The sequence below is a fragment of the Ictidomys tridecemlineatus genome, chromosome 6 (genome assembly GCF_052094955.1).
Source record: "Ictidomys tridecemlineatus isolate mIctTri1 chromosome 6, mIctTri1.hap1, whole genome shotgun sequence".
Classification (NCBI taxonomy): domain Eukaryota; kingdom Metazoa; phylum Chordata; class Mammalia; order Rodentia; family Sciuridae; genus Ictidomys; species Ictidomys tridecemlineatus.
Genome location: NC_135482.1, coordinates 67,495,188 through 67,517,959, shown reverse-complemented (window position 1 = coordinate 67,517,959; position 22,772 = coordinate 67,495,188). Strand labels below are relative to the sequence as shown.

Sequence of the window (22,772 nt, the reverse complement as noted above, 5' to 3'; positions counted from 1 at the left end):
AAATGCCTGTGTCTGTCATGATGTTTTATCCATTCTACAGGTCAGCTAAGTGAGGCTACTACCCTTAGCTCACAGGTTTAGGAATAAGCTCTGTCACTTAGCAAAGATTCTCTGAGCCAAGCACTGAGCCAGGTCTTGGGGAGGTGGACTCAACTCTCTGGAACTTATAGTCTAGCAAGGGAAATGGACATTAATCAAGTGAATCAGACACACTAAAATACTAAAGCTGTGGTGCGTATATAATGGATTAGGTTAAGTGAGGGAAGGCTGCACTAAGGTGAAGTTGAGATGACATATGAAAAGTTAACTTGATGAAGAAGAAAGGAAAGAGTGTTCCAAAGCATATGCAGAAGAGGCCCAGTGGTGAGAAGGCACATTGCACTTTCATGGGACAGAGAGAAGGCAAGTGTGCTCCCTGTATCTGATGCCCAAGAGCACAGGGAACAGGGCATGAGATATCATCAAGGCATGCAGGACTCCTAAGCCTGGACTGAATGGGCTACTTTCTCTAAGAATGTGAAAAAAATCGGGTTTGCTTTTGACTACTAAATAATTACTTTAGGCATCTATTAAACACTGAGATCCTTGTAAAATGGTTTCTCTGGACTGGTAGGGCTGCTCCACCAGTGTCTCCACTAATGCCAGTGTCTACCATTTAGTTGGGGGAGCAAGTACGATGATTAGACGGCTCTAGTTATTTCACAGGCTGCTGTTTTATCCAAAAACAAGAGAAATTGGCTAATACTTTCTCAAATTCTTCCTGCTCACCAAGATCACATTTCAGAGTGTGAACTGAAAGAGCAGCAGGTGTGGACAGACCTCATCACCCAATCCAGATACTTACATGAAAAGTATGATCCCTGTGTTGGCCATGGCATAGGACAAGCCCAAGATTCCACTGCCCATGATGGCGTTGCTCAGGTTGAATGAGGACATTCCAAAGGAAGTCGTTCCAGGATGCTTGAAGGAAAGGAATGTACCATAAGCAAACGTTGGCCAAAGGACCCATCTTTTCCTGGGTCATTCTTATTTTCACATTACCTCTCCTGGTGATTACAGTACCAAATCAAAGACTAAGATAAAATCATCTTATTACTCAACTTCAATAAAAGCATGTACTTTTAAAATGGAATGTGATGCTTGATTTCAACATAGAACTCAGTAAAAGAAAAAAAAAAAGAAAGAAAAAAGTACAGGTGGTGTAATATAAAAGAGAAAACATGTATGACAGCAGATTGCATTTGAGTTAGAATGATTTCTCCAAAAAACAAATAAATTTCATAAATGATTTATGCAGCCATATGGCGAACAGGAAAAACAAGTCCTTATTCCAGTAAGGGCCTGAATAAACAGAGAATGTGCTGACCAAGGCTCGGAAAATTTCAGTCACATTGTTTTCCCACAGAGACCTAGGTACATCAGACACCCTCAGACCTGTTTATTTCCTGAAAGCATGGATTCAACTTACATGTTCATCATCGTAATCTGCCAGCTTCTTTTCCCCAAAAAACCCATTTGTCAGGAACTTCTGGCTTTCAGCATCTTCATTAGCAAATTGACTAAACACAAAGGGAAAATAAGAAAGTAACAAAATCTATGTGAATGCTCACTCTAAGTAATATTTACCTTTTGGGTGATCAAAGTAACTGAAATAGGAGAGCAAAAATCAATGTAGGAGACAAAACACCTAGAACCTACTCTCCTTCATACCAGTGTTTCCTCCAGGCTAACAACCGAGCTCCATTTATGAAGTGATTTGGGGAGGGAGAGAAGATGTCATGAAGGAAGGAAATATTATTTTTAGTTGAAAAATTGCTTCTGCCACATTTCTTCTTTCCCATATTAACTATGCAAGGAAGAGACGAATTGGAACTGATTTTGTACCTACTTATATCCCTTCCAAAGAAAGGGTACAGGATCATGATTTTGAGTTTTCTAAACTACCACCATGCCATAATCAGATAATTTTATTACTTTAACAGCTATTTGTTAAATGCCTAGGGACTGTGATCCTCTTCTCCTAGATGCCCAAAATATCCCTGTGAGAGGAACTTTCATGATCCTACTCCAAAGATGAGATAACTGTGGCTCAGAAAAGGGTAGGAGCCCTGCCTCCACTGCCAGACTCAAGTTCATAGCCTTCCATGACATCATACAGCCTGGACAGAGCCCTAGAGCTGGCATTTCCTCTTTGCTGGCTCTGTTTATATATATCTATAGATTCATATGCATGTGTATCTGTGTGTGTGTGTGTGTGTGTGTGTGTGTGTGTGTGTGTGTCTATATACATGCATTTCTTGTTACAGAGTAGTAGAGTAGTTAGATGGCAGCTCTGTATTAATTTGGTTGTTTGTGTATGTGTGCTGATTACTCTGAAAATGTACTTGAGTTACTATTATATAAAGAATTAAACTAAGAAAATTGTTAATAAAAAAAAAGTTCAATGACTTGATAGAGGAGTTGGGAGGGAAATGGGACTCCAAAATGTTGCTAGGCAGAGAACATTGCAATTATAGTCTACTTGGGCACAGCCTGGAAGCTGCACATTTTGTTCCTAATGCCACCTCCTTACTGTACTGGTAAGCTTTTGGAGTTACATGCCAGAAGCTTAGAGGCTATAGACAGGGGGCCAGCCACATTTCCAAAGGCTTGGCTAATGAAACAGCTGCCAGTGTTGCATTTTTACCCACCAAAATACCACAGGATTTTTTTTGTTGTTTTACATAAAATATTCAACTATGCACAATTCTTAAAAAAATGCTTTATGAATAACATTGCAATTCTTAGGGGAATTTCTTGCATTACAGAGTAAGATAGAATAATTGGAGTGTATTTTATGAAAATAACACTTATAATGCTCTATTTTCTCTTCGGAATATATAAATCTTTCACCCTTTACTAAAATAAACCTTAGAAATGAAGTGGAAAAGAATTATTATTAGAGAGAAGTATGAATTATCTTTCATAATTAAGAATCAATCCTGAAAATCATCTGGTGAGGATGAAAATGACAGAGTCATTCTCTGAGGATACAGAGCAAGACAAGGTGCAGAGAGAAACAGTAGACAAAACCCACCAAGCGTTATGTGCTATATTCCCAGAGCCTCCAGGGGTAGAGAGCTCTGAGTGCACAGACTGAGAACATTTCCTGCTGTTCTCCCTCCCCACGTTTCTCTCAGCAAACACAATGCCTTCAAACCTGTTGCCTTCTTTCATTTCCACACTTCCTCCACCATCTTTTTGGGATTTACTTTAATAGTCTGTAGTTCATATACTTGCTTTATGAGGAACTGCTATAGGGGGCTCCTAGCTGGAAACTGAGATAAGATGATAAAATAGGACCAAGGACTATAAAAACAAGTGTCACTTAAAAGTGGAATTTAAACTCAGGAATAGTCAATGTTCTGTTTTTTGCTTTGCTCAATAAACTAGAATTTCTAGTCCATGAGCAATTTTTAAAATTTAAAATTTAAAAGAAAACAGATCGCTTTTAAGGCATTTCGCATATTCCTTTTTTGGCATGAGATGAGTGATAGCCATAGAACATGCCAAGATTATATAAAATACATGAGAAATGTCCCCAGTGTGTCAAATGTTTTTGGTACCAAACCCAGAATGTATTGAAAACATCAGTAAAATGATCCCAAATAAATGCAATATGTTGAATCTCTCAAAACTTTACATTTAAAGGTTCAATCCAAACCAATCATAAACAAAACCTATGTTTTAAAAGTGATCATAAAATTGCAAAATGATGATCTGTGTTTGAGCCAGGAGTTAAAGGTAAGTCATTGTGTGTGGTCCTTGTATAAAACACAACAAAAACATTATGGTTCTTTTCATTAGGGCTTTGAAGGCCAAATGGAATTGCTCCAATATCCCCTTCAGCTCAGGCAATCTCTGCTGAGTTCTTGTTTGTGTCTATTCCTTTCAGAATAAAAAGAAGCCTGCAGATTTTGAACAATTTACTAAGGGACATAACATGAAAGAAAATGCACAAGCATTTATTGAATACCATTTGTATTCCAGGAACTCATTTAATCCTTAGTAAAGTAGATGTTGGTTTTCTAGTCTATACTTTTAAATGAAGCTCAAAGAAGATAGATCTTTTCTAAAGTCAAGTCCCTACCCCACAGGATCTACCACAAAACTTACCCAATTTACAAATTGCCCTGATTTATATCTCCATGGCCTCTCTAGTTCAACAACCCTCAAATTCCTGGCACCGACCTACTTGGAATGCCTCCTCCTGAAAGCCCTTCTAGGATGATGTGAATGAAGAAGACCTTGAGGATAATATTTTTTACTTCAGGCTTAGATTTAGTCAAAAGATTCCCTTCTGAGCATCTTTAATCATGTACAACTTGTGTTATATAATGCTTTGTGGGGAAATTAACTTACTTATTAAATAACTACAGTGCAGAGGTCATTAACCTGTGAAAATGATGTGATTATTATCTAATTGCAGGGGAGGTTGCACAGAGGAGGGATGGTCACTGGGGGAGCAGAGGCATTTGGAGAAGGCTTCCCAGGAGAACTGACACTGAGCTGATTCTTGAAGAAGGAGAGGTATCCCAAGAAAGAAAAGGGAAGTGGGTGGATTCTAGCAGATGGAACAGAATGAGTGAAGACAAGCGGGTACATAAGAGGAGGGCAAGAACAGGACAGGCAAGGTCGGTCAGGAGCAGGTCACCAAGGGTCTCACGTGCCAAGCAGCGTACAGTTGTATCTAATAGCTAAGGTGGATTCATGGGAGAGCTTTATCCAAGGATGGAATATAACCCAATATGCAATTACAGAAGATTACTCTGGTGGAAGTAAGAAGGGCTAGACAGAAGAGAACAGAATGTTAGATGGACAGACAAAGCAGGGCTGCTCTGACAGACGAGTGAGAGAGGATGAGCGCCTAAAGATGACAATGGAATGGATAGAGAGAAGAAGGTGATTTGAAAGTATTAATTAGGTAAAAATGACTGTATACAGACGGCCATTGGATGTGTGGTCTGGGAGAAGGTACGCGTCTACGACAGATCCTGAGTTGATGGATTCCACGGTTGATGGTGATTTTCAGCAGGATGGGGATAACTTGAGGAGGAACAGGTTTTGAAGAGAATGACAGGAATTTGATATTAAACAAGTCTGACTTTAGGAATGAAGTACTTCAGACACATTAGTCATCCAGTAGAAATGTGTAGCAGTAGACCATTAAATATAATGATCTGAAACTTGGTTGTGAAACAACAGGCTGGGAATGTGGCATCTGAGTGGGTGACCCCATGATGGTTACAATGAGCTTGCTCAGAGGACACCTTAGAAAAGGGTCGCTATCGAACCCTGGGGATGAAGCAACACTCAAGGGCAAGCAAGGGAAGAAGACTCTGAGAAACAATAGTTCTAAAATGAAGTTCAGTGCTCGGGTAATATAATCAAACTACAGGCAACATTATTAGTGGAGAAAAGGACATGAAGTCACACAAAGGGTTGACATTTTATTACTATATCAGGGAATTGGTATGTTGACATCCAGGCCATCGTGATCTCCAATTTGTAATAAATCCAATTCTTCCCAATGACACCCTTGTTTTCCACATCCAGAAGCCAGTCTTGCTTTTGCATGGAGCTGGTGATTTTTAACCCCATACCTGCTTATTGCTGCCTTTTCTGAACTGCCCATCCCTGTGTAGCTGTCTTGAGTACTTTCTCCACCGCTGCTCTCATCATCAGGCTCGATGTTGACATTGCTCAGCTCCATGGGATCCATTTGACCTGTCAGCGCTTTCCTGTCCACGCACGCCTCCTTCAGTGTAAACAATATACTGACCCTTCAGTTTAAGGCTCTTCTACTTTGTGTTGATGTTCAGAACGCTGTGTTCTGCAAACAGAACACAAAATAAATCATTATCATTTTCTTTAAATTAGAATAATAAATATGAATCTCTTACTTTGAAGGTGCTTGCTGTCAAACATGGAAAAGAAGTGAACTCCTAAAAACTTTACATAAATATATCCCCAGAGTTTCCTTGGCTTCATATAGAAAAGAAGAAGAAGAAAACTTACAAAAAGCTGCCGAGCCAGTAGACACTTAACAAGTGCCTGTGCACAATGAACGTGACAGGTGCTTTGCTAGTCACCATAGGAAGAAAGAGAAATGGTAAGATGTGGCGGCAGTCATCACAAAGATTTAGGTATTTGTAAGCAGACTGCATGATCTCCTGTTGACAAAGGAAGATCTAACAATATGATCTAACAATAATTAGCAATAATTAGAAAGAAAATTACTGCCTGAATTTAACCGAGTGTGAAAGAATTATAACAACCTACACATTGATGAACATGCAATCCAGGAGAGGATCAAGGTTAGGAAGCCACTTTCTAGGCATCTGTATCCTGAAGCCAAAGTTAAGAATAGTAACAAACGAAAGCACAGGTTTACCTTTGAATCAGCATCAGTCACCATCCATATCAAATTAAAATGCATTTTAACAACCCCAGAAAACGACAGCGTTTAGGTTCTGCTCACTGGATCTCAGTACAAGTCATTTAACATTTTTGGGCCTCATTTTCTCAAAGTGAAAATGGCTTTGTGTTTTTTTTTTTTAAAAAAATGCCATGTATCCATTTTATGTTGTTGATACAACGTCTTCTGAAATGTTTACTATTTAATTCATTCAATCATTCTTGAACCATTAGATGGGAGAAATATGATCACTGTTGAAAGGAGTGGTTCTGAAATGTGATTTCACGTTTGATCAGGAAATCCAAGCAGAGAAACTAACAGAAAAGTTGCTCTAGAACTTACAAAAATCCATAAATCCCCTCACAAACATTTAACGACCGTGTAGCAATGCCTCCTTAATGCAGCGCCAGACTGAGCCCCTGGAAGGCAGCTCACACTTGGGATGAGCTCATAACCCCAAACTACCAGTCACAAAATGTCCACACAGGGAAACTCTCTCATATGATTGTCAATAGGCACAAGAAACAGTAATATTCACATTTGAGGAACTACAATTAGCAAAGCGATTTAAGACTTTTAAATTATTAGACTAAAAAGCAATAGTAATAGACCCCTGGAAATTACTCAAATTACAGCACAGCAGCTAAAGAAAGAAAGATATTGAAGGAGATGTTAAGAGATATTGTGGGGAAAGAATAAAAGAGATGGAACAAATATAAAGTGGTAAAGAATCATCCAGAGGAAGCAACTCTCAGAATTCAAAACAGCACAGGTATTTCAAGGAGGAGGACTCATTCGTCACCAATACCAGGCAGTCTAGATTCATTACATGAAAAGTCAAAAGAAGATGCTTAAAAGCTACCAGAGAGAATGAAGACTTGCATATAGTTAAAAGAAAAAAAAAATAGAAACTCATATCAAATGAGTATGAAGGTTTCCCTCACCTATCACACATTACCAGCCTCACTGCTCAACAGCACCCAAACTGTTTCTGTTCTTACTTCTTCATTTAAAGTTAGCTGTTCTAAATTTAAATAATTCACTGAAACCCCTCTGACCCAGGTGCTTTGTTACTCACCATAGGACAATGTTGAGAATTACAACACATGATTGCTGTAAAGCAATTTTATCTGTTATCATTTGTCTGTAGGTTGCTTCTAAACACAGAAAACCAATAACCAAGATTTATATTATGATCGCATAAATAGAATCATCCAAAGAACCAAGTGGAGTATTTGACTACATAATAAATGAATCCTTGTAAACATATTTATTAACTAAAATAATTAGAAGTGTAGAAAGAGGGTAGAAAGAAGTATGCTAATGTCCTTATCTTTTTTTAGTTACCAGTCTGGGATTGATAAACTGAGTCAGAGGGGTTTTGATTATATTCAAGTACAATTCCTCCATGTCACATCCAAAATAACAAACTTATCTTCAACCATATCCATTTGACTTTTCAACTTAACTATTCAAGCAACTATTTTTCTTAATCATGTTTCTAATTTTTATTCATAATTTGTTCTTTTGTTTAGTTTTATGGATGCAACATTTCCTCAAATATTTTTTTTCTTTTCTTCTTCTTCTTCTTCTTTTTTTTTTTTTTTTTTTTGGTGTGTGTGTGTGTTACTAGGGTTCAAACTCAGGGCTTCATGCATGTGAGACAAGCACTTTACTACTGAGCCACATCCCTGGCCCCTTCCCAAATCTTTTATAAGGATATTGATGGGAAGCTTTCAGAAGTTCCTTGTTTCTTCTGGGACAGTTAACTCTGTTTGCTCGTTATTGTTTTTCTCTTTCATGCTGCTGGTTTACCTAAAATTCTCATAATCCTTGGTTGTCTGTTCATAGTTATGAATGAAGGAGTGGACTGGTTACTTTAGACAGCTAGCGCTTGGGGTTTCTCAGACATTTTATCAGCTCATTTCACTGCTTCCTTGCAGGTCTCTGTAAGTGGCTCCTTTGTGGCTTGTGTGTGTGTGAGAACTTCACTCCTGGGCACAGCTGCCACTCTAAGAGAGATTACTCTGGGGATGAAATGTATTATCCAGGGAGTGGAGTATCTATATCTGCTTGTTAGACCTCTTTGTCTTTTATGGAGGCCCTAATGCTAATTCTATAGTCTTTTCTTTACAGCTTTTCTTTATAAACACAATCAGAGATTTATTTTATGGGCAAACCCAGCAGCCCTAACAGACCATCACATCCAAAGTGAGGTTCCTTGCTGAGTCCTATCACTGGTTTCCTCTAATCTATGCCTCTTTGAATTTGTTGACTTAACTTGGAGCTGCTACCGAGCTCCCTTCAGAAAAAAACCACACTTATCCTGGTTCCTTTCCTATTTCTCAAACTATCTAAATCATTTCCAGCTTCTAGGAATTCTTAAAAAAAAAAAAATCTGTTTGTTGATGACACTGCTATTATTTTTCACAGTTTTTATGGGCTTGTTCTTTTAAGAAGTATAATTTTGGTTGAGGTTTCATTGCTTGATTTCCTCAAGGCTAGATCCTAAGCCCTCTTCTTTCAATCGACTTCTAAGACTTAACACACACTGATGGTTAATTTTATATGTCAACTTGGCTCAGCTAAAGGACAGCCAGAAAGCTGGTAAGACATTATTTCTGAATGTGTCTGGGAGGGTATTTATGGAAGAGATTGGCCTTCGAATCAGTAGACCTGGTAAAGAATATCAGCCGGCAGTAATGTAGACAGGCATCATCCAAGGGGTTGAGGGCCTGAACAGAATAAAAAGGTGGAGAAGGACAAATTGACTCTCCTTGGCCTGGGACATCCATCCTTTGCCCTTAGACATTGGAGATCCTGTTCTTAGAGCTTCATATTCAGGGACTTAGGAAAAGCCTGGGCTGAAGACGGAACTTGAGGAGTCTTTGAGGACCACAGAGTTATTGATGTAAGCGCCTGCCCTGAGTCCAGTGGCGGAGCTGACACCTGCATATCTCAAGACAGTTTAAATTCAATGTGCCTAAAATCTACCTTGTGATAGTTCCCTTCTTTCCTATTCAGAAACTGCTGCACTTTTTATTCAATTATTTAAGCCAGAGTTCAAGAGTCTTCTGTTAGAAATTTTTCTTCCTTATCCCCAACATCCAGTCCTTAAGAAAGTCTGATAGATTTTACAGCTAATGGAAGTATTTCTCGAGTTCGTCTCCTTTCCATTTCTTCCACCATCACTCTTGCTAAGCTACCGTCATTTCTTAGTGTGTACTTTAATAGCCTCCTAATTGAGCTCCTGGATGCCTCTCTAACTGTCCTATTCATCCTCCACACAAAAGCCAAAGTGATCTTCAAACAGCAACAACATAGATCATGACATTTCTTTGCTTCAAACCCTTTAATGTCATCCCTTTATCTTTAAATAAAATCCCAAACTCTCAACAAGCCCAGTGTGTTAGCTTTTCATTGCAGTGACAAAATAACTGATATACACAACTTAGAAGGAGGATGGATTTAGTTTAGCTCATAGTTACAGAGGTCTCAGTCCATGGTTGGATGGCTTCCTTGCGTTGGGCTTAAGGCAAGGGAGAACACCATGGCGGAAGGGTGTGGAGGAGGCATGTTGTTCAGCTAATGGCATCCAGGAAGTGGGGGGAGGGAGGAAGAGAGGCAGAGAAAGAGATATAGAGGAACAGAGAAGGGACCAAGGACAAGATGATGTTCCCAAGGGCATGACCCCTCCTAAGGATCCATTCCTTCTATTAAGTCCCACTTCCCTCAGCCTCTGCTACCTCCCAATAGTCTATTCAGTGATCAATAGATTAATCACTAATGAGGTCAGAGAACTCATGATCCAATAACTTCCCAAAAGTCCCACCTCTGAATATTGCTGCATTGGGGACCAAGCCTTCAATATATGAGTCTGTGGGGGACACATATCCAAACAACATCCAGCAAGGTTCCACATAGTCCACCCACCTCTCTGAGCTATACACTTCCCTTCTCAGTGTTCTAGATACACTATTCTTTGAGTTTCAGGAATGCACTGGACTATGTTCTCTAACATGTCAGGCTATTTGCACATGCTGTTCACAGTGGCTAATTTTGTTCTTATTCCAGATGAGTCATGGAGACACAGGCTCAGTGGACTCCAGACTCTGCCATCTCTGTATTGCTATCTCTCCTAAAGAGAATTAAAGTTTGTACTGGGAACAGGAATTCTGGCCATAGTGACACACAGAGCTGGGTATAAATCCTGACCATGTTATTTAACTTCTGCCCTTTTCATCTTCTGCAAAATGAGGGTATTATTGTTTCCCACAAAAGTAACACTGTGTGGATCTAAATGAGATAATGTATGCCAAAGTTTGGCATCTACTAGCCCCTCAATACATTCACATTCTTTTCCCCTCAGAATCCTATAGATGATTGCATCTGCACACAAACAGACAACGCATTTCATATGCTTAATTTTTCTCAGGCACTTCTAAAAGAGGGCTTTATAGTTCTCATAATTTTCATTAACATCGCAAGCAAGATAGGTCCTCCTTCACAAATAAGAAAATTAAGACCTGATTTTATGCTATTTTTACCATACATGAAACATTCATCTGGTTCTCTTTTGACGGTGATACATCCCATGAAATAGTAGCTTAAGACCTCAGCCCATAGTCCTAATTTTGGTCCTTGTCATGGGAACTCTCACAAAAGTTAGAAAACATTTTCATAGCTCATATTTTTGCCTCTGAACATTCTATTACTAGCCTATTTTAAGGGAATAGCAGCCCAAAGCACATTTTTAAAAATCATTAGAACATTATGAGAAATGAAATATTCTGAATCCTTTGCCTGCAGCACCAACGGTGTACCTTGAAGTATTTAGCCTGCATTGTGAATGCTAAAATTTAGTTGCATGATTACTCACATTATTATATTTCAATTTTGGAGTGTTTCACAGATGGTACTTATTTATTCATTTGTTCAATAAATATTGAGAATGAAACATGAGCCAGAAATTATGAAAGTTACAGAAAATGAATAAGACAATTCCTGCACCTGAGGAGCTTGGCCTATGAGCGCAAACAGAGTTTGGAATAAACTATATAATATACATAAGTAACATCTTTGCTATTTTTCCTCTGGATAAATTCTCATTGAACTACACAGGGAATCACTGCAGGAGCAGAGTAGAAAAGCATGATGTGGACAAACGCCACCACGGACTCAAAGACACAATTTCCACAGGCTTAAATTCTTCCACTGCTCCCTGTCTGAGTACGTGGTGCCTCCATTCGCCCATTCACCCATTGGAGAAATCTAGCCATCATCATTGACACCTCTCATCCGCTGTCTGTCACCTCTCTACTCATTTCCAACCTATCACCAAGTCCGATCAGTCTTTCTTCCAACATATGTTTAAAGTCCACCACTTCTACCTCCACGGCTGCCATTATTCCAGATAACTTCCTAACAGTCCTGTGGTGATTTTCTCTTGGATTTTTGAGTCAAATGTCCTGGTATCCTGTAAGGCTCTACATCCTCTTACTCAGGCACAGCCATCTAGCCCCAGGTAGAGTCACAGCGTCTCTCCTTCTCTGAATCCAATGGGCTTCTTTCATTTCCCCATCACAACCTCAGGACCTTTCAACCCAGCGGGGCTCCCTGCATGGTATGAACTTCTACACATTCTTAACCGGGTGTCTCCTGATGTTCACCAAGACAACCTAAACATCTTTAAAGGCCGTATGGTCAGAGAATCCTTCCTTGACCCCCACAACCAAGCTAGATCCTCATCATATGCTCCTGTAGCGTGTTCTCCTTTCCCTCAGAGTACTCATTCACTCTCTGTACCTACATTTTTATGTGTGTAATTATTTGACAAAGAATTGTCTTTCCCTCTAGGCAGGAAGCTTCACAAGGGTGGAACAGTGCTGGGACTGTAGACTCTACCTGTCCCCAGCATCTAGCATGGTGCCTGATGCCATATTCTACTAAGACCAACATTCTTTGAAGTGATCTCCATTATAGATACAGGCATGCACTCCTGTTGCAGTTGTAGGGATTAATAGTTCAAGATAAAATGGAACTGTTTTCCTGCTCACCAGGAAAAAGAACAGCTTTTTGCTCAAAGATAGTCAAAGCATTTCTAAAAGAAAGATCAAATTTGATTTGACAGAAGTTTTTGTAGTTCAGCCTTCCTGCCCATTAAGTTTCCCTGTGATACAAAGAGGTCTTACAGAAAAAGATTGGCTATTCCAATACAGAGGTCAACAGCACTGCCGATTCAATTGACTCATTCGTGGAGTTAGAAAATCAAAGCTTGAAGCAAAAGTACTTAGAATACTATCAGGATAGAAGACGTCCATTTTTATCACATTTATGAAGAGTAATCTAGGAGCTGGGGATGTGGCCCAGTGGTACAGTACTTGCTGAGCAGGTGTGAATCCCTGAGTTCCATCCCTAGGACTACCTAAAAAATCAAAACAACAACAATATCAAAAGAAAAGGAAATATCTAAATGCCCTAACTAACTGATTCCTTACTTCCAACACTTTAATGTTCTGTTGTGTGAGTGGTTACCTAACACACTGAGGATGGAAGATTCTCAAAACAGTAAATTTCTCAAATTTTACATGCGTGGCTCAACTTGAAAGAAAGATACCAAATCAGGTAAGCAAAACTAATTCTTGAGTCAAGAAGCAGAAGTTATAACCTTCTTGTAGGTACTGCAAACATTTATTTTGCTGGTAAATCCAGGTGGAAAGAGAGCTATCATAATCAGCATAGACTTCCCACCATCACTATTGGTCTGATCTCTCATACCAACCCAGAACTCACAAGTCTACTCTGACATCTGGTTTAGGTAGCAGACAGCCCCACATGGAATTTAGCATTGAGCAAGTGAGGCTAGCTGGTCATGCAACTTCGGAAAGTCAAGTATCTTACATCCAAGGGACTAATTTAAAGTGACATCTAACTTATACCTCAGATAGAGGACTACAGCTTTAACTTTTAGCCAGTCTAATATTGCCATTATGTTAAGTTCCTTTAATATCCCAGCAATTCCATTCTAGTCACACTTCGACAGTAAGGTAGCCTGTTAGTCTGCGGCACAGTTTCTCACAGAAATTAGCTTCCACAAGACATTCAGTCTGAGGTGGAATGTCTTAGAGAGGAAACTTGCCAATAACAATAGGGCCTTCTTTACTTGACTATTTCCTATTGCTGGTGCTAATATTTTAGCATTTCCATTCCTTTCCCCTACTGAGATGCAGCTTAGAAATAGCATCTGGAAAAATCTAGAAAAGGCACAATAACTAACCCTATGCTGAGGTCTCTTCCATGAGCTAAAACACTACCTTCTGGCTAATATAAGAATTAAAGCATTATATTTGAATTTTTTTCCCCCAGACAGGCTTTCCAGATCTGTTCTTAGAAGACATAAATTTTTCTAATCATCTAATTCTGAAATAAATTTGAGATCATATTTTTTCCAAACAGTAGTTAGCTTGCAGAATATTCAAGGATATGTAGCATCGATGTCATTATCACTGTGACTCTTCATGCTATACATTTTAAATGCATAACAGCTAATAAACTGAATGCAGTAAATTCTGAAATATTTATATTCTATATAATAGATAGTAGGCCACCCCACAGGTACTTGTTTTTCTTTTGGAAAAAAATTGTTGTTACTTTATTTAAAGTAAATCATATTAAAAATAATTGCTTCCATAATCTTTTTTAAAATTTATTTATTCTAATTTGTTATACATGACAGCAGAATGCATTCCGATTCTTAGTACATAAATGGAGCACAATTTTTCATTTTTCTGGCTGTACTCAAAGTAGAGTCACACCATTCGTGTCTTCATACATGAACCTACGGGAATGAAGTCCATTTCATTCCGCCATATTTCCTATCCCCATCCCCTCTCCTTTTCCCTCCCTCTCCTTTACCCTATCTGAAGTTCCTCCATTCCTCACATGCTCCCCTACGCCATTATGATTCACAATCTTTAAAACATATTGTATAACATGGTTAAAGAAAACTCCAGAGAGTGATCAAAAGTACATTTTTTTCAGAACTTCTAATATTGCCGATGTACTTCTTAGGACTCTATGTATAAATTCTATCAAGAAAATCCCAGAACATGATGTAAATATAAATATGAACAGGAGGTTCTTGAACTGTAAAATAAACAGCAATCTTTTATAGAAAACAACACCTAAACTTCTTCAGTTTGTCCAAATATTACAACCTCTGTGTAGCCCAATCAATGTCCATGAGTATGATATATTCCTTCAGTTCAAATATTTTTCAATTTTGCTATTGCCTGGGCTTTTAATACAGATCACCATCATATACTCTGTAAGATGTTTAAGACACAACTATACTTAAATCCACTGGGAATTTTCCCTTTCTGATTAATAAATTTGAAGCAAACAATCCTATTTTTAGGTAATGAATTCTAGTCCTTCAAAAACTAAAGCTATGTTTATATTCTATACAATTCCCTAGTTTCTTCTAGTAACTTTGTTCTAAAAATTCTTTTTAAAATGGTCAAATTGAGAAGATAAGGTAAGAACAACTCTTTTTCTTTCGATTATGTTTTAGCCCAAATCTTTAGTCATTTACATCTGCTGTACTCATGTGGTGTTCCTTCTTTTGATTCAATGTTTTTAGGTTGTTTTTGTTTTATTTTGTATTCAAAATACAGGAAAATCCTTAATGGTGTAACATTAAACTGTACTTCTACAACTTTGTGTTTGATCCTAAAACAAATTATGTCAACACTTTATTACATTCAGTGAGCAACCAGAAGACATAAATAACTAAAACTAAACCTATTGTCTTTATAATGTTTCATTTTCTTATTATCCACATTTCTGATTTTATGCTCAAATCTAAAATTATCTACAAAAGAAAACTGCATTCAGGATCTGGGCAAATAATTTCAATGTTTGACATTGATTGATCTTTTTTAAAATGAAAAAAAAAAGTTACCCAAGTAGTATTTTCAAACATTTTAATTTGTAATGAATAAAAAAGCAACATAATAAGAAAGCATTATTTAACACTGCAAACATTTATATGTAAAAATAGCTGTACCTTAATTATTTATCCAGTCCTGTGCAGTCTTTCCTGAATTGTTTGGAATGGCAGACCCCTGAAACAGAGTTGACTGAGATGAACCTTTGGAGACCTAGACAATGATTTAAAGACCAGTGGGAGTGAACGAGACAAACCAATCAACACCATCACCTTTCTCCAATACCTCCCTCTGCCCAACTTGCGTCAGCTTAAAAAAAAAAAAAAAAAAGAAGAAGCAAACTCAGTTTACTGTTGTACAACTGGATTAAACATCAGTTACACCAATTTCTATTTGCTTTTAGAATTCTGGCTTTTATACAGCAAAATACTCACTGAAATTTTTACTTGGGTGTCATTCTTCAACAAAATGTTATAGATTGGTTGGCTGATAAATCTAGAAATGCTGATTTGGGGGGGGGTTATGAATACAAGTCAAACCAGTAACCACAGTAATGGGGTCTGATTATTTAATGAAATAACATAATCACAAAAGCAAAAAAAAATTCATTACCTAGTAGAGGAGTTATTTTCTTTTGAATTGTTGATCTGTTTGGAGGAAATTTTACAGAATGACATACACTTCCAAATGATGTCAAGTTATCTATCCAAGGTGTGGGAGATTGAAAAGCATATGCCATTATCAGCCACTGCTACCAACCTCAAAATAAGCAAAGGCTATTTGATGTTTTGAAAGAGTTCTAAATGGACATTTTTCTCCGCTTAAAAAACCCACATAGCTCTCCATATACATAAGGAAGGGTTGAAATGTGTTAGCAAATAATTTATTCTGTTATGAAAATTTGTCAGCTAGACACTATTCTGAAAGTTAGGTGAGAAAAACAGATTAGAAATCAATCCAAAATTAAGGGTTTGTTGCCTTTTAAATATTTAGGAAGTGAGTGCACAATCTGATAACCAATCAGAAGCAATGCTAGGTTACATCAGTTGTGTCAATTCCTATTTCTATTTAAAAAAACCTAGACATTGTTCTCTGATTAAGAAATTCTTAAGTTGATGCAATACATTAAACATTAAACAAAATGCCTAGTTACCCATTTCTCTTTTTCCTTTCAAATGTGGCCTATTTGATCTATTAACTTAGTGTGTTATACTTGATTTTATTGTGTTATACTTGTCTCTTAACATATTCTCCATTTTTAGAGTCATCTGGTAGCTTTATCTTTACTCAGATGAGAATTATTATGGTTTCAGGAATAAAGCAATAGTAAAGACTTCCTAATTTTAATATCAGTAAAATCTAAATAATATTCCATTTTAAATTACTGTTTCCATCATCCAGTTGTGATCTTTCCAACTTAGGTTTTTACTCTGTTTGCAAAATTACTTCATGAATGTGAGATGGAGCAAAGACCAGCAATAATTTTTAGAAAATTAAAGACTTCTATTCTGGTAAAATCCCATTTAATAGTGGGTCAACTAAACAAGAGTGGATGTACTCCAATAAGTAAATTTTATTTTATATCTTCATATTAAAGAAGTGATGAATGCATAAATCTTCAAAAGCTTTTCCTCCCTTAAAATTTTGCTTGTTATTCTGACCTTTATATATAATTATTTATTATATAATTGTAGCAAATAGCATATTTGATTATAAATTAAAAGCACACTTAGAGATTTCTATAAAGGATCTTATATTCCTTTTGAACCTGCTCTACATAGCAAAATTCTTATCACAAAAATATTTTCTAATACTTCCTAAAAATCAAATCTATGTACAGAAAAACTAATTTCACAGAAATTAAATGAACTAAATAACTAAGATCCTCGTGTGTCATTTTACCCTAGATCATTTGACATGTTTAGATGTGACCAAAATTAATGAAGAAATGTTTGGTCTGGCCTTGACAAACCTCATAATAACTTTTCTTTTGTAAGGAAAGTACAAACTTAAACATAATTTAATGCCCTAAATAGTTCTTTCTTTTTGTTTTTGTTTTTTTAATGGTGCTAAGGATGGAACCTAAGGATTCATGCATGGTAGGCAAGCATTCTCTCACTGAGCCCAAAGCCTTGAATATTTCTCAAAATCATACTGTAATATGATTGTACATAATGTGGTAATAGATTTATGCTCTTTTAAATTTTTTAAAACATGGCAAAGGCAACATATTCAGTCAAGCTCCAATTTGGTTCCAGTATCACAATATGTACAGCCTTTTAAAAACATAAACAAAAGGAGAAGCAGAGTGATAGGGCATAATGAAGCAATTCTGGGCAACAAGGTGACAGACACCACTTGTTCATAAACGAAATTCAAGTAAGTGCCACCATGAACAGGTGTGCAAGACTTGGTCTGCACTCCAGGGCTGGGGCTGAGGAATACGATGTGTTCACATGAAGAGATGCTTGGCTTCCCAGACTCTGACATAATTAATGCCAGGATGACTGCAGTGTGCTCCAGGATTCTAGCAGATGAAAAGTCCCTTCTTGGGGTCGGCCATGCAAGAAGGTTCCGGGGAGCTCCTGGGCCTTGAGCAGGGCCTTGAAAGTTCATGTGAGATTCCAGTAAGCAGAGAAGACAGGAAAAGCTTCGTGCATGAAAAAGGCAGAAATTCTAAAAGCAAATTCTGACAACAGCGAAAGTCATTCTGACTGTAGAGGGGAACTTTCTGAAGCAAAATAGAAGAATAGAATGGAATGATCCTGACTGAAAAGAGCATTATGTCTACAACTCCAATTTTTAGTGATGGAGATCTTTTGAAAAGTTTCTGAAGAAAATAATGAAACTAGCAGGGCAGGGAAGCAGGGGAGAAGGTGGGTGGTGGAGGATCACCAGGAGGCTGACTGACAGTTTGGGTTTGGTGACATTCGCCTATCTGAGAACAATGGCTGAAGGAAAGGCAGATGGATATAGAGTTTAAATCGAGGTTAGTGGAATTTGGCTCTTTTTCTTGTATTACTATTTCTTTTGGTCATTTTCACTAGTTCTCAATACATGCTATGAGTTTTATATGATCATTTTATAAGAAACAAAAAACTTGCAATAAAATCTTCATTTTTCTTCACACAGAGAAAGAGAATATGTGGTGATAATACAACCATTTTAGCAGCTTTTCCGTGGATTTCTGCCTATCATCTTCAAACAGTACAGAGAAGGTGCTAGAATGCACATGCCAGTATGTTATCTATTGAGAGTATAAAACTGATGGCTCTGAAGAAGCCGATTTAGCTCATACCTATGCATTGAATTATATTTTTTCTCACCCATATTTAAAATCTCTGGTCATTCCTGTTTAAAATCTCTACCTTCAAAAGTGTCCTCAGAGAGAGACCTGCAGCTAGATCAAGATTAGTCAACAATTAAAAGCAAAACAGAAACCTTAGTCAGACCATCCTGGCATTTTGCAATGGTACAGGGAAAGATAACCTCTTGTTCTCATCTCGATTGTACCCAAATTGTTAATTTTAGTCATGGGACAAAATAATACTTGGAAATAGACTCTGCTTACAGCCAAACTGGAAGAAGAGGTAGAGAACCAGTAATGATTAAGAAACCAAATGACCTAACTTTGAGTGATTTTGAACTGTATCCACTGCTTTCTTTGCTCTCACTTCACCTGCTCTTTAAGTTATCTACCTTTTTCTCGATTCTGTTTCTTTTTATCTTCTCTTTATTATACTGTGTTTATGATGCTTTGTTCTCCCCCAGAAGAGTTGTCTTTTATCATTTCAGCCCTTAGGTTTGTGAACTCAGAATCTAATAAAGTAGATTAGGTCCATAGACCTCCCGTCTCTCCCCAACCTGCAGCTCTCAAATATGGACCACACTTACGTGAATCCAACTGGTTTTTACAGTGTTGTAGGTAAATGTTTATTGGATGGACTAAGTCTTTCCTAAAAAAAAAAAAAAATGGAAGACTAACAGAACTGCAGTTAAAAACACTTTTATGATTTCTCTTTAACATAGGATTTACCCTGTGCCTTCTCATTTCCAGGCTTAGAGAACTGAAGAGAATTTGTGATCTTTTCTGATGTCAGGGCTTTGGCACTCCAAATTCTTTGCCTTATCTCTTTTTAAATGTTGGTTCTCATTAAAAAAAACAGAAAGGTAAAAATCCATAGAGAAATGTTACAGAAATCTTTCTAAATTATTCAAACAGCAGAGTTCCATATTATCACAAAGATGAGTCAAGCACTCTGTACTAGTATATTATCCTCTCTACCTTCTTGCAGGTGGTAAAAGCTGAACTATATTATGGGTTTCTTTTTCATAGTTCCGTAACTACTCACCTCAACCTACAGAATAAAAATAAGTAAAAGAAGATAAAGTTGAATATTATCCCCAAAGATAATATACACATATACAATTAATTACAAGCAGAAATTAAATAATTTTCTAATCTCCCTTCAGCTGGAATTCTGAATGTCCATAGAAGTTTGGACCTTTGAGCACCAAATATATTTAAATGTTTCTAAAATCTAAAATAGGGTTCCTAAACTGTAGTGCTTGTACCGGGGATTGAACTCAGAGGCACTCAGCCACTGAGCCACATCCCAAGCCGTATTTTGTATTTTATTTAGAGACAGAGTCTCAATGAGTTGCTTAGTTCCTCTCTATTGCTGAGTCTGGCTTTGAACTCGTGATCCTCCTGCCTCAGCCTCCTGAGCCGCTGGGATTTCATGTAGCACATTTTAAATGTTTCTATTTAAAATTTAGAATTTCTGTACGTTATCTAAGTCTCAGTCACATATAAAGCTTATTACCCTTCTTCACCATAACATATCTGCTTAGGCAGAAGCCAGGAATGGGCTTGAGATGCTTTCACCTGCATCACTGCATCAAGATTTTCACACATGTATATTTGAAATGACTATATGAATAGCCACATTTGATGACACCTTCAAAAAGTCACAATTTGAGACCCTTCCAAATATGAGGCCCCGAAGAGCTTCTTTAGCCCAAACAAAGGGAAATGCAATGGCCCATGAACTCTAAGGAACTGCTCAGTCTATGGCATCACCCTCTATTCAATCCAACCTGAACTACCTCTCTACAGTTATACAATGCAGCATTTGGGAAATGTTTGAATAGTCAACTATGGTGTTGCAAAATCAGCAAACAAGTTTGGTGCAAGTTGACAAATGTATTGACTTTGCCATAGACCTAAACAGAAAAATGCACTTCACTTCAGCTGACTAAAAAAAAAAAAAGGCGAGTTAGGGGATAGACCATTACATTGACAGTCTCTGTCTTTCCTCTTTGAAAGAGACCCGCCTCGTCCACATCAGTTCTTAATCCCACATATAAATGATGTAGAGAAAAGTATTACAAGTTTATTCCAGACTTCTGCTTAAACAGATATATTATGGTGAAGAAGGATTACAAGGTCTGTGAAACTTATGGGTAATTACAATTTAAATAATACATTGATATTCTGTTAAATTAAGAGTTCTTAAAAGCTTGCTTTAAAGAATGATTCCCAGCCTTTAAAATGCCTAGTAGAGAAAATAGCATGTCTAAGAGATGTATAATCACACAGATTATTACAGTGACACTTCCTAAACAGCTAAATCACCTTGTCAATTTCAATTCTTTATAATGATTGCAATATTAATACAGTACTGGGCTGAGTTGACTGCCTTTCTAATTAAGGACAATTGGTGATTTTAAAAATCACATTCTTCTTGGGTCACAATATATTAATTCCTATGCTCTCTTTTGTATTCTCACCATCCTATTCCTTTGAAAACCAAATTTCCTACCAGAAGAATTTTTATTTTTGAAGCTTCATCAGAGCTTGGACTTTGTAATCCTGGTGTCATCTGACTTGAATTTGAACTCTCAACAGTTCCTGAAGCTGTAACCCAATAGGCTGTTAGGGAGGAGCTGGGCTGGGAGCACTCAGTAGGGCTTTTGAAAGGAAGGTCCCATCCCAAATGATGGTAACACCAAACTATGCTGTAAGAGAATCAGCATCCCTACTGACCAAAGACATACTCTAGTTTGCCTTTTTAGTACCCTATTCAGAATGCTGAAATAAGAAATGCACACTCACCAAAACGCATTGTTCAAAGGAATCTGAGTGAAAAGAGAAAAAATGATTTCCTAATTCACTTTTCAGAGGACTTTGGATTTCCTGAATCATGCATGACTCCTCAATAGAGGAGAAGTTGGGTTTCTATACAGGGGTCACTTCTACTGCTGGTGGGGGTCATGGTGCAACCCAGCCCTACACAGCACACTCACTGAGCGATGGGATTGTCCTTTGCTATAAGAATTGGCAGTGCCAGCTCTGGCACCATTAAATCAGTTTTTTGTTCTTTATGGGTTGCTTTAGTAGAGAATTATAATTCCTGGAGGGCTGGGTATAAAAATGGTAGCACCAGTCTTTCTTTAAATATAGCAAAGCTGACTCAGAAAAAATAAATATCTTGACCTTACTCAGTGGGACAACAGCAGAAGGGAGACATTCAGGCAGATGGTATATTTAGATTTGAGGATAGATTCAAACTTTGTCTAGACAGCCAATTTATATTAGTTTTTAAACAACCTATTTTGTTTACCTTGATTAATAACAGACTGTCTGGTTCATACTAGGTACTGTATAAATATTGAATGAATGAAAGTCTTTATTAAAGACATTGATTCAAAGTGTGTGCATCCAATACTTTTCTAAAGAAAGAACTTATTTACAAGGTTGCAACAAGAGACATTCTAATTATTCTAATTGATGGGTCCTGTCATATTAAATGCAATAGCTCCTTCTGTTCAGGGTCAATTGTAAAAGGGTAATGCAAATGCTCCTGCTTATATGCAAGGATTCCTTAGTTTCTTTGGAGAGAGCTGCCTTCTTGGAATAGTAAGGAATCACTGAAAATCACGGGTTCACAGGAAAATAAGAACACAGGAAAATTATAAGTTGTAAAATGTAAGAGTCAAAATCTCATAATAACATGATCCCTAAATTATTTTAAGAACTATGTATACAATATATAAAAATACATACAAAGAAAAAATATTTGAAATAACATATATCAAAATATTAATAGTGGTTGTTTCCAGAATGAAGAAAGGTAGATAATATTTATTTTTTTGTCATCTACATGTGTTGACTGATCTTTAAAAAATATAGAATATTTTTGTTTTTCAGAAAATAACAAAGATAATTAGAACAAAACCTACAAAAATAAAAAGCTTCTCTCAGTTTTTTCAACAACTGTTAATCAATCCCAGCCATCAGCTAAACCTCTATTTTTAGTGAAACTATCTGGGGTACTTAACAAGCAAACAATCAAACTCTCCCT

At 37.2% G+C, this 22,772-nt stretch overlaps 1 protein-coding gene across 5 annotated transcripts in view; it reads right to left on the bottom strand.

Annotated features, from left to right (window-relative positions):
• Slc38a4 (solute carrier family 38 member 4) overlaps positions 1 to 22,772 on the bottom strand; it is a 63,135-nt gene that overhangs the window by 23,550 nt on the left and 16,813 nt on the right. For 3 of the 5 annotated variants that reach the window (XM_013358529.3, XM_040280773.2, XM_040280772.2), the window contains exons 2-4: positions 5,643 to 5,872; positions 1,469 to 1,559; positions 845 to 960 (exon numbers count right to left, since the gene is read on the bottom strand). In XM_013358529.3, the coding sequence (XP_013213983.1) occupies positions 845 to 960; positions 1,469 to 1,559; positions 5,643 to 5,761 (326 nt within the window). In that variant the 5' untranslated portion in view covers positions 5,762 to 5,872. Of the gene's footprint in view, positions 1 to 844; positions 961 to 1,468; positions 1,560 to 5,642; positions 5,873 to 15,524; positions 15,583 to 22,772 lie in introns of all 5 variants that reach the window. The other 2 variants (XM_040280771.2, XM_078014837.1) reach the window with 1 other exon arrangement.